Genomic DNA, 12,006 nt, shown 5'->3' with positions numbered 1-12,006 from the left:
AGGCAGAGCTCTTTTTGCATAATGTCTCAAAGGGACAAACAACTCAGGCACCAGTAATAAGAAAACCGTAGTGTCTATAGAGTTTATCACAGTTGTTAAATTATTTCAAAATACCATTGATCTCTTTGAAGTGTTACTAGAAAGTCAACATGTAGAACAAGAATAGTGTACAATTTTACTATTATTATTTACATATATCAGTTGTCTTTAAACCTAGTCCTCTGGGTGATGTACAGCAAAAAATGAAAACAAATCAAATAATACAGTAAAATATCAAATCAGATAAAATGCAACATCAGCACAAAATATGTAGGTACATAAAAAGGGCCAAAATAATCCCACAGGGTTAAAATAGCATGTGCAAATGCTGTCAGAGCAGAGAATAAAATCACACAATAATTGATAACAACTTAAGATAATATTTTTTATCTCCATGGCTTGTTAATCCTTCCCATTTGCTTTGTTCTTTTTTCAGCCTTATATTTTCAAGCCCACATTTCCATGCTGACCACAAAGGAGGACAAGCATGGAAAATGCAGGCTGGTAAAAATGAAATACAAAAGCAGGCCTTAAAAGGACAGATGGAACAATCCCTCAGTCCTCAGCCACCTGCCACATTTCTATACTGGCCATAGAGGAAGGTGTTTCCCATCATCTACAGCTACCATAGAAACCAAAGATGGAGTGATTCATCCCTCCTTCATCAGCCCACTCACTATCCCAATTGCCTATGGCGGTTGAGAAAGCTATTAAATACAAGACTGCTTTCTTCTCAAGTTATAACTTTTTGGTTATTACCCAGAAAAAGAAGTTGCCTCTTCCAGAGACTTTGCAGAACACCATCAACTCTTAAATTGTTTGAAATAGTTTTATGTAAAATGTGAGTCTTTGACGGATGTAATTAATTGCCATTTGAAAACATGGGTTTTTGTCTTTTTCTGTGGTTTTCTTTAGCAAATGATGCCATTAAATGTGAAGAGCATGGGATTGGATCTGTGCAGATTGTTAAGAGATGTGTGGTTATGGAAATGAGGAGAAAAGGAGTGCCCATTCATTGGTGATGTTGGCTGATCTGCAGGAACCCATCCTACATTAAGGCTGCAATCCTATACACCTTTACATGAGAGTAAGTCCAATGGAACTTTATGAAACCTGAGCAAGACATGCATAGGATTGCTTGGTTAGTCTATGTACTGTTTCATCCAGTGTTGATATTCCTCTCTCTTTCCCCTTCTGCACTTGTAATTTACAATTAAGATAACTTAACTGGCACCCTCAATTATTAAAACATCATATAGAGTATAATAAGCTCATTTCTCACTCAGTTATGCTTATAACCACAATGAAACATAAGGATGTACAAAACAAAAATGTCACCCTTCTCACCTGTTTCAGTTGCTCCAAACATAAAATAGTGACATAAAAATATAAAAACAAAGTATATACTTTGAGAGCAATGCTATGAAGCGACAGATTTGCTCAATGAAGTCTTCTAATAAGTGTTTCCCAACCCTTTCACAATTAAATCCTATGCATATCTACTTGGAAGTAAGCCCTATTGAGTTCAGTTTACTCCCAGATAAGAATGTATAGAACTGGGGTGTTAGCCCACTCTTAATCTACATAGGGAGCTTGCAATCTGGAAAAGGACTACTTGGTAAAAAATGAAGTCTCAAAGTTTGGACTGAGGCTTTTCATGATCTGAGTTATGCCTGTGCATTGAAAACAGCTATGGTGTTATCTGCACCTGCACTGAAAATCATACTCCTTCAGAGGGGGAGAAATTTTCCTGTTTTAGCTTACTAGACTATAAAAGCAAATATAGAAAGTGACTTGCCTGACACACAATGGACTAGAATGGGTGTGTCCTCAGGGGAGCATCTTCATTTATTCTGTTATATTTTCAGCAATACTTTTTACATTATTATTATTATTAAACTAGGTTTTTTAGGATGTTTAATTCTGACTGATGGGATTATCAGTTTTTCCAGTGTCTCCTCTGCCTCTTGTGATCTTATTCTGATATTTATATATCAATATACCTGAAGGAGCGTCTCCACCCCATTGTTCAGCCCGGACATTGAGGTCCAGCGCCGAGGGCCTTCTGGCAGTTCTATCACTGCGAGAAGTGAGGTTACAGGGAACCAGGCAGAGGGCTTTCTTGGTAGTGGTGTCTGCTCTGTGAAACGCCCTCCCATCAGATGTCAAGGAAATAAACAATTATCTTACTTTTAAAAGATATCTCAAGGCAGCCCTGTTTAGAGGAAGTTTTTAATGTCTGATGTTTTATCCTGTTTTTAATATTCTGTTGGGAACTGCCCAGAGTGGCTGGGGAAACTCAGCCAGATGGGTGGGGTATAAATAAAAAATTATTATTATTATTATTATTATTATTATTATTATTATTATTATTATTATTATTCAGGGGAATACAGTTTCTGTTTATTTAATCCTTCCTTTCTACATTGAGTTTGTCCTTCAGTTATTAAAAAAATACTGAGACAGACCGTAATATATTACTGTACCTATGCTGAAGAAGTTGAAGTTCCCATTCATTATTGCAGGTTTTTTAGAGGGTGGGTGGAAATAATAAAATAATCTAAATGCCAAAGCTATAATGTCAACTCTGCTGATAATACCAAGTGATACATTGCATAGTTTGGCTGTCTGCTATATCGATCAAACTACTGGTAAAATAATTACAGATGATGTGGTGCATTTCATGTGCACCTATGCATAGAGGCTAAGCAAAACTGAAAACATTTTCATTGCTCAGGTTTGATCACCTTTTGGGGGAAATTGCTTGCCCAGCTTTGTTCACCATTCACTTGCAACAGAATTCAAGCACTTACGAGGATTCAAAGGGAAGTTTCAATAAGAGATACCTGAGGAAATAGATGCTGGGCCTCCGCAATATTTTCATTAAGAGGTACGTCCTTAGGGCTGGTCTTGCCCAAATTTGAAGTGATTCCCCTATTGTTTCCTGTTTCATGCCACTCTATATTTTTCATTACCCTGACAATACTTCACATTATTATTATGCCATTATTTAGTATGTTTCCCCCCTCAAAGCTCAGTATAGCTTCGTGGCTTTTCCTACATGTCAAAAAACCTGTAGATGAAAGTGAGGCTGACCAGCTTTAGGCATCCCTTTCTCTTTGAAGCATGGCCAGCGGAACATGTTCCTTCAGCATATTAAATAAAACTAGGCCTCCAGTTTCCTGCCAAAACACTACGGGAGTAAATCAAGACCAACCCAGTATACTTTCTTTACACCTGATTACTATTTCCCTAAGTATTTTCTGGGGTGAACATTAACTTGAAACAAGCCTGGCTTAACATGATTGTTATAATCCTGTAAAATCTGAAATCACACACATTGGGGCTTTTGGATACATAAATAAATATTCAAATTAATTTGAATAAACGGAGAGGTTTTGCTATCATCCCTGCTTTCAGCACTGCAAAACCCTCAGCTTATGCCTGAACTTCAGGCTGCAGTGGTTCCTGCTGGGCTGTGTGGGTGACGTGCACTGGCATGAGTTCTATGCACGTTCCACAACTAAAGAGTGACATCGAGCTCCCTACATGGGGTGGTAAATCTCTATTGTAGCACTAGGAAGCTAGAATGAAGAAACAAGCTAAGTCACATCAAGCAATTGGGTTGGAAGCCAGGATGCAGTGTGACAGGAAAAAACAACCCATAATCAAACATCACAAGCACAAATTTGAAGGGGAGGGGTAAGTTTAGAATAGTAGTTAAGGTCAGCAGACGCCAATGAACTGAGATGTGACCGAGATGGGAGGTCTTCCAAACTGAGAAAGTGGTCCACAAGGCATATTGCCATTTCCAAAGGTGACTTTGAGGCAGGTGAAACCCATTTAGGACTCTCAAATAAGAACAGGGGATGTTGTAAGCAAAGCAACTCCTCCTTATGTGTACATCCCTCCCGGAGTGATCAACTGTTTTCCATTTATTATTAAGAGTATTAAGCTTGTGTATTTTTTAAAATAAACTGTAGGGGGTGGGGATTGTGTGAACTGGCTTTCCGTTGAATCAAATAGGCATAAATTCTCTTTTAAAGTCATGGAATTAATCTTGGATCACTGAAGCCAGTGTTTTTGAAGCTTTGAAGTTTTAATTATTTCCCCGAAATTGTGTCACTCCATGACAAATGTAAAGCTTCTCTAAAAAGGTTAATCCTTTTTTCTAACTGCATCATAAAGGTAAAAGGAAAAGAAAAAGGCAAAACAGTTGAAACATCAAAGCCCTAAGTCACATTAACTTACAGATGTAATAATAATACCAAAGTGGTAAGCAGCTTCCATAAGTGGATATTTATCTTTGGAGACATAAGCTGATTGAGGTGTTTCCCAGATAATCCATTCCTATTTTAAGCACTGATTAGTGCAAATGTTAAGTTAATGCAAACCATGCTTCATCCTTAATTGATCTAGAAGGAAGCCAATCCTATCTAGTGGTTTATCACCACATTGTAAATTTCAAGTTAAACAACCAGTACTTAAAAGGAGCAATTTATCAGCACAGGATCTTCTGGAAGTGTCCGGTTTGTCTTCTTCCTCTGTAGAGTTCTGTTTTGCTAATTCCCCCATTACAAGCAATGAGAGACTGTGTCTGTTTTTGCTGCACTAAATAGCTTTTGTGATGCATGTAGACAAATGTTGTGCTCTCACAGTGGCTGCCACATCCACTGGGAAGGAGAAACGGGGAAAATAGATGGCAGATGGAGCTGAAGTGACAATTCCTCCTGGAGCTTCTTATATCCTGAACAGCGGATGGGAAATGTAAAAGTCAGTGCTGAAATTTAATAGGTTCCTTGTCACAAGTCCCATTTATGTTATGAAAAGTCTCAGACGCTGTGTCTTCGCCCACTTTGTATAATTTTCAGTACATTGGAAAGGTCAAAGCTCTTTGAAATCATTTCCAGGAGATTTTCATCGCTTTCCACTCCGCTGATGAACTCTTCTAAACTCAATTCCCCTAGAATAAAAAAAAACCTCATAAGTGCTTAGGAATATACATAGGTAATTATAGATCATAAGAACTATTTCAAAATACCATACCTTTTAACCCCTAAGCTCTTCAGTGGAGCAGTAACTCTCAAATTTAGGGAAAATATTATTAAACACCACTGGAACATTTTTAAGCTCTCATAGGACTTGGCAAAGAATGCATGAGTTGAAGGGTCTGCACTGCATAATGAAACTGGTCAAGACTAGCATATCCCAGTTGTTTTTTAAAAAATGCTATCATGTTGTTGGAGATGCTTATCAGTTCAAATCTAGGAACCAAAGTTTAGTCAAGCTAAGCTGTTTAATAGAATTCTCACTTGTCTTCCAAATCTCCTGGCTTCTTTTGGGGAATCTATGATGTTCTCCTTGATTTGGCTTACCTCCCCATCATGACGTATTAAACAGACTCGGGTCATCTTAATTCTGTTTTTGTTTTGACGATTTATGTACCGCTTAATTAGAATTGCATTTAAGCTGCTGTTCAGCAAATGATTTATAAAGAAATTACATCTAGTACCACCTTAACGCTCTAGGTTTAAGATAAGCTCACTTAATAGCCTTGCTGCCCATAAAAGTCAATAAGAGAAATGGCTGATTTTAAATTTCAGATATTTCTTATATTAGAGTCTGGAATTAGTTAAATAAATTGATTAAACGACTTGCATAAAAAGCCCATTGTCTATATTGCATTGTATACCTTTTAATAATAAAAGTTTTTAAAAAGTAGATATGTTAAATAAAACAATAACATGCTTTTATTCCAGCGATAATCACCAGCTGGAGCTACTACAAGAATAATGAAATGACAATATCAAAATCCATTTGCACTGCATTGCCATGTAGTATTTTAAAATCCCGCTTAATGCATGTTGTTTTTACTAAAGCCACTGCATCAGATACTCCTTTTGCTTTGTACAGTCCAGATGATTTGGTAGAGTATTTAATGCATTTCTGAATCCTGCGCTGCGCATGCAGAGATAAGGTGGAATGGAAAGAACTAGTGTGATGTAGCAGGCAAAGTGCAGGCCAGCGTCAGACTTGGCTTAGATCCAACGCAGACATGAAACATCTACACACACCTTATATGTGCTTTAAGCACATGGCTTTCCCCAAAGAGTCGTGGGTATTGCGGATTGCAGCTCTGGAAAGGGTGAACTACAGTTCCCAGGCTTATTTGGAAGAAGCCATCTGCTTTAAATGTATGGTGTGGAGAAAAACATGGCAGGTATTTGGAAATCTGGAACAGAAAAATAAGCAGAGAGGAAAAGAGGAAGCAGCCTGCCTCCTGCATCTAAATCCCTGCCTTCCTCAGAATGCTTTGGTTGAAAAAAATAATTGAAAGGCAAAAGAAAGACCCATGTAATCGTATGTCTCCACTAGTTGGGGCCTTAGCTATAAAGTTCCCCAGATGGCCTTTCTAAAGTACCTCTAAAGTGAAGCTAAAATGGAGTTTCCCATGTATTCCAGGCCATGTTCCTTGGAGGAAAGATGGGTTAGAAATGTGTAGAAAGTCTAGAATAGACCTGCAACACTATTTCCCCCAAATCATGCCTGACAAATGTGGGGCAGGTAAAGGCATTGCTGACATGGGCAGCACTAGGAAATCCCATATCGAGAACTGATGTGATGGGGCTGATTCTCAACACCTGCAGTCTGATTGGCCCTGTGAGCAAGTCCTGTTGGAGTCTCATTGCAGGTGCAGCTTGCATTCAGATGCTGCTTGCAAATGCACATGTTTTTCCCTGCTGACCAGGAAAGGAAAAATGTAAGTTTGAAGCCATGGTATGAATCCATACCACACCTGCTGAGAGCAAGTCCCTTTGAAGTGGTCAGCTGCTGTCGTCATGATGCCAAGTGATTGACAGGTTGGCTGCCCAACCAACTGTCAAACTGGACCCACACTTGAAAACTTTTATAATCTTACCGTCGTTGTTAACGTCTATCTTCTGGAATACCATGTTTGTGAATTCTTCTGGAGTCAATTCTTGGTTGCCATTGATAGCTTGAATGGCCTGAAGGGATGGAAAAAGTGCAAACATGTCAGCAGGTCATAATGCGAATTTAATTTATGGCTGCTGGTTCGCTCAGCATCTGAGACAGGGGTGGGTGGCAGGAGCAGGCGTAATCTCCAGGAAATCTTCAGTAATGAGGATTGTAAATTAAATTAATATAACAGAACCTAAAGGATTATAGATCCAATTAGCATATCATTGAAGATCCTTTCGGGACACGTGATTATTCTTAAACCCAGCTACATTTTTATCCTGCCCTGGGGAATCTGTTTTTTAGAATATTCCATGCCATTTAAAGTAAAGATTATTGTATATGCATGTACATGGTGTGGAAGCTTAAGCAACTTTTCTCATCATATACATACATACGTACAGTGCTTTTTTCTAATAAAAAATGTTTAGGGGTACTCTCATTTTCCTACACATATTGAAATATTGCCCCTCAATGAGGCCTGACTTTGATTCACAAAATGTTTAGGGGTATGCGTCCCCCTGCGTCCCCCCAGAAAAAAGCACTGCATATGTACACCCACCCACCCACAAACTTAATCATTCTTAGCATCATAAAAATGTATAGGTATTTTTCACATTGCACAGGAAAACAGGCTTTACACTACTAGCCATACTGACGATTATCTATCTTCGCTACTGTTGTGCTCATCAGTGTTAGAAACCGAGATATGAAAGCTAGTAGCTAAATGGCACCTTAAACCTAGGTTATGGGGGCAATACCGGAATGCCTAGGCACGCTTTTTTATAACAAGAATACGAAGTTGGACATGAGTGAACTCCAGCTAAAGTGTTCATTTTTCACATGGTCTAGTCCTTGCCCTGCCCACCCCCTAATATTCCTAAGAGGGTCTCTTTTCCAGTCTTCAGAGAGTAGCTGGAAGTGGGGAGGCAGAAAAAAGGCCCTCCTTTCCTTCCCCTCAGCAGTTTTATTCTGAAATCTTAGGCACAGTACTGCGCCCAGAGCTCAGAAACTGCTCGCACTAAGGAAATTCCCTGTTGCAAAATGCCCCTAGAACAATGGGAGTTTCAAACACTGCTGCTCTTGTCCAGCTCGTAGACTTCCCACAGATATGTGGCCAGCCACTGTGAGAACAGGATGCTAAACAAGATGAGTCATTGGCTTGATCCAGCGGCTCATTTTACGCTCTAATCTTGATCTACTTGTCAGAATTTATGGAAGGGAAAAGTTGTTATGTACTGAGTTGAAAAGGATCCAAAATGCAGCAGTCTGATTGGTCCTAGAACAATAGGATTCAGAATGCAGCAGTCTGATTGGTCCTAGAACAATGCAGCAGTATGATTGGACCGCAGGAGCCACCCAATCCAGCTCCACATGGAAGTGAATCCACAACCTGATTGGCTTACAGGAGAATCCCGGAATTAGCCAATCACTTGCAGCCCATTGTGTAAATAATGTATATAAAGCAGATATTGTGGGGGAACTTCCATTCCTCCTCACCACTATGAGCTGAATAAAGAGCATGAAATCCACTGTCTACTCTGAGTATATTTCAAAAGTGGAAGGGAGCTCTTTTTTCAACTTAATGTTCTTTCTTAGGACATTTTCACAATGCCCCAGTTCTGGCTGGGGCTGATGGGAGTTGTAGGCTCCAGGTTGGGGAAGGCTGAATCAGAGCCATGCTAGGGAAGAGGCATTGTGGGAAACTAAATCCAACCACATGAAGCTGCTGAGAGTGCCAGTTCAGAACCTTTGTTCAGAGGCGCCTAGTGTGGGTCTCAGCAGTGGGCCCTGACAGCTACCCAAGGATGCCTGGTGTTGGCATCAGCCTCGTGTAATTCTCTCTCTTTCACCACATTGGGGACAGGGAGATCTCATTGCAGGCCCATGTTCCCCTTTCCCATTGATTTCTGGAACAAAAGAGAAGCCGCGAGTGACCGTCTAGCCAGATAATGACTGAAACAGGCAGTGAACTACAGCCAAAACATCAATAGGTTTAAATAATTGATTTCCCATAAAACGCTTCATGGCAAATATATGCTAACATATACCATTCCCTTACCGTGAATATGCTTAAGAGTTCTCTTTTGTCAATAGTTCCATTCCCATCAGCGTCATAGAGTTTAAAATACCATTTCAATTTTTGGTCAATTTTTCCTCGTATAACCAGATTTATTGCAGCTATAAATTCCAAGAAGTCGATAAACCCATCCTAAAGAAGGAAAGAAAGATAAGTTTGTAGCATGTATAGCCCTTAATTTATTCTGGCAATAATATTAATAAGGGGCCGGTCTGCTACAAAGAGAATACAAGCTTAACTGAAAGCATCTTACACTGAAATCTTACCCCAGGGCATTCAAAAAACGTGAATATATCAGTTCATACAAAAGCAATACAGAAAAGCTTTAACACATAAGGGCATGTCCTAAGTGGTGACATTAAGATACTCTTTTCCTCTTCAGTGATTATTTCTTGTATAAACGATCAACCTTTTGTTCTTGGAGACTTCATAGGCAATTGGTTTTTCACACAAGAAATCCACTATGGTTACTCATTTGTTGTTGGGAGTCGGATAGCTGGCAGTTCTACTGCAGGGATACATCATTTTCTAAACAATCACAATGCAGTATTTTGTCCCCAAGAAATAACATTTATTTTTGAGGAAAAAACAGTTGTCACTATTGCCATTGTCATGTCAAATGTAGTTGCTGATGGCATTGTTGATGAACCATGCTATTTCCTGCATTTCCCCATGCCTGCAATATTTTGTGACTTTAAAATAATAATAATAATAAAGTTATACGATGGCAATTTATTTGCATTGATTTTTTTTTATTTGATAAAGGATGATTTCTGTGTACTACTGCCTCAGAGTGTCCATAGAGTCTGAAAAAGAAAAAACGATGAACCGCAGAAATGCCACTGCATGGGGTAAAGCTGTCTATTGCAAAAATGGCAGCCCTGTGTCAAGTCCCTTAGCCTGTGTCCTGATGTCACCAGCCAGTGTTTCCTCACCTTGTTATGCAGAGGTTGGGAGTACACATATCTTAATGGGTGTGGCTGTGTATCACAAGGCCTCATGTCAAGCCTTGCCCCCATCCATGTGTTTGGTGCCCATGAGAAAGGGAACTACATGCTTTTATGTTTGGTGCACGTAGAGATCTCCTACATGGAGAGGGGATAATGGTTCAATGTGTGTATGTCATGCTTTCCAGAGAATCCAGACACACAGATGGCAAGGGGGCATGGTTGTTGAATGCATTGGCAGTGAGGGCAAGATTACCCCACATAGCTTTATCACACACACACACACACTCTCTCTCTCTCTTTGAATGCACAGTGGGCAATATGAATGGAACACAGGAAGGTGCCTTATACCAAATCAGACCATTGGTACATCTAGCTCAGGATTGCCTAGCAGCTCTCCAGAGTTTCAGACAGAGAATCTCCTCGCCCTACCCTTCTTCAGTACCAGCAGAGTCGCATCCCAAGGCTTGAAACAGTTACATCATCATGCAAAAAGAAACAGCATTTTTAAGATGGCTGAAAGTGAGTAAATGCCAAAACATCTGTTTTGTGTGGGCTGGGTATCTCACTCATGTCTTTGAGCAGCATGTTCCACAAAGAATAAAAGGCAGTTGGGGCCAGCAGGCTATACCATCTAGATCAGATTATGTCTCCAGATGTTGTTGAACTACAACTTCCACCCTGTGATATGCTGAACGAGATTTTACTAATGGGTGGAGCCAGACACAGGGATACCATTTTCAGCCACCATCCCTTACCATTGGTCTGACAAAGTTCCAACAACATTTGGGGGACAGAGGCGGGGCAGGTTTCCTATTTCTGATCTATATAAACTCTTGAAATTCTGGGTTAAATCACTGCTCCAGTATATCAGTTTAAAATACACTGCTCCCTTTTCCATTCACTGAGCCACTGCCTTCTTTTTTATTTTGTGAATTGCTGTACAATAAAACAACAACAAGAAACAGTTACAGATCTCTCATGTGTCGTTGTTGCAGTGTATGATTGGAAAGAAGTGATAAGCATTGAAAACAGATAAGCAATAAGTAAAGCAACACTGTAGTTTCCTATGGATTATTCCCGCCCTCTGGTGTCAGTGACAGTGTTCTTTGCTGTGGACTTTACACTTGCCTTTATGTTATGACCACCTGCAGACCTGTCTTAGACAGTACATCCACCTGGGGCGCTTGATTCAGCCCTGTTGATCACCACAGTTCCAATGCATTGCTGTTTCCTTCCACACAGTGGACAGGGTCCATTATAGGTGACACAGTCTAGATGGCATGGCATGTTTTTTGATCTAGCTGAGGTTCCCTCATTGCAGGGGCTTAGACCCTTGGGGTCTCTATCAACTCTATGATTCTATGGAATTCATCCTTATTAAAGACAGATTCATTTCTTTTCAAAATGTTTGATGGCAGCTGATTTTGTGCTCAAAAGCTATGCTGAATGTACTAAATGATTCAGATGACTAGGAAGAATAATGTTTCTATTCAGCACAGATACCATATAGTTTTGCTTTAGGTTTCTCTCATTTCCACATCCACCAGCTTACTGCAACTTTCATGCACCAACCAACTTTGCCTCCCAGTCTCTGGTTTCTACACTTTTGGGAACTTCATTTGACCAAGGTTCCTCATAGCACAGAGGGCCTGCTTTTTTGTATAATTTTCACACTTAACACCCCTTTCCAAAATAAAACACGTGTGTTGGGGGAGCTCTGGAAAGTCATAGGGATGAGACCTGTGTCCCGCTGCCGACTTTATGGGTTGACAGAACAAATGTCTAATTTCACTAGAATGAGACATAAAACAGGCGCCCAAACTAGTAAGATGTTACACAACAAAACAGGATGCTGTTACTGATGGAATTTGGATGCATCAGCAGAAGCCTGAACTGAACACTGAATCTCTGCTGGAGGAGCACACTTTATTTATAGATGCAATCTCACTTAGACTCTCC

At 39.9% G+C, this 12,006-nt stretch overlaps 1 protein-coding gene across 2 annotated transcripts in view; it reads right to left on the bottom strand.

Moving 5' to 3' along the window:
* Positions 1–2,777: 2,777 nt before the first annotated feature.
* GUCA1C (guanylate cyclase activator 1C) overlaps positions 2,778–12,006 on the bottom strand; it is a gene marked incomplete at its 5' end in the record, with an annotated part of 49,414 nt that continues 40,185 nt past the window's right edge. For both annotated transcript variants that reach the window (XM_081199091.1, XM_081199092.1), the window contains 3 exons: positions 2,778–5,002; positions 6,959–7,046; positions 9,080–9,229. In XM_081199091.1, the coding sequence (XP_081055217.1) occupies positions 4,872–5,002; positions 6,959–7,046; positions 9,080–9,229 (369 nt within the window). In that variant the 3' untranslated portion in view covers positions 2,778–4,871. The remainder of the gene's footprint in view (positions 5,003–6,958; positions 7,047–9,079; positions 9,230–12,006) is intronic.

The sequence above is a fragment of the Podarcis bocagei genome (assembly GCF_964188305.1).
Source record: "Podarcis bocagei genome assembly, chromosome: 6".
NCBI classification, from domain to species: Eukaryota; Metazoa; Chordata; class Lepidosauria; order Squamata; family Lacertidae; genus Podarcis; species Podarcis bocagei.
The sequence above is the reverse complement of the archived record's forward strand: the minus strand, read 5'-3'. Positions and strand labels throughout refer to the sequence as shown.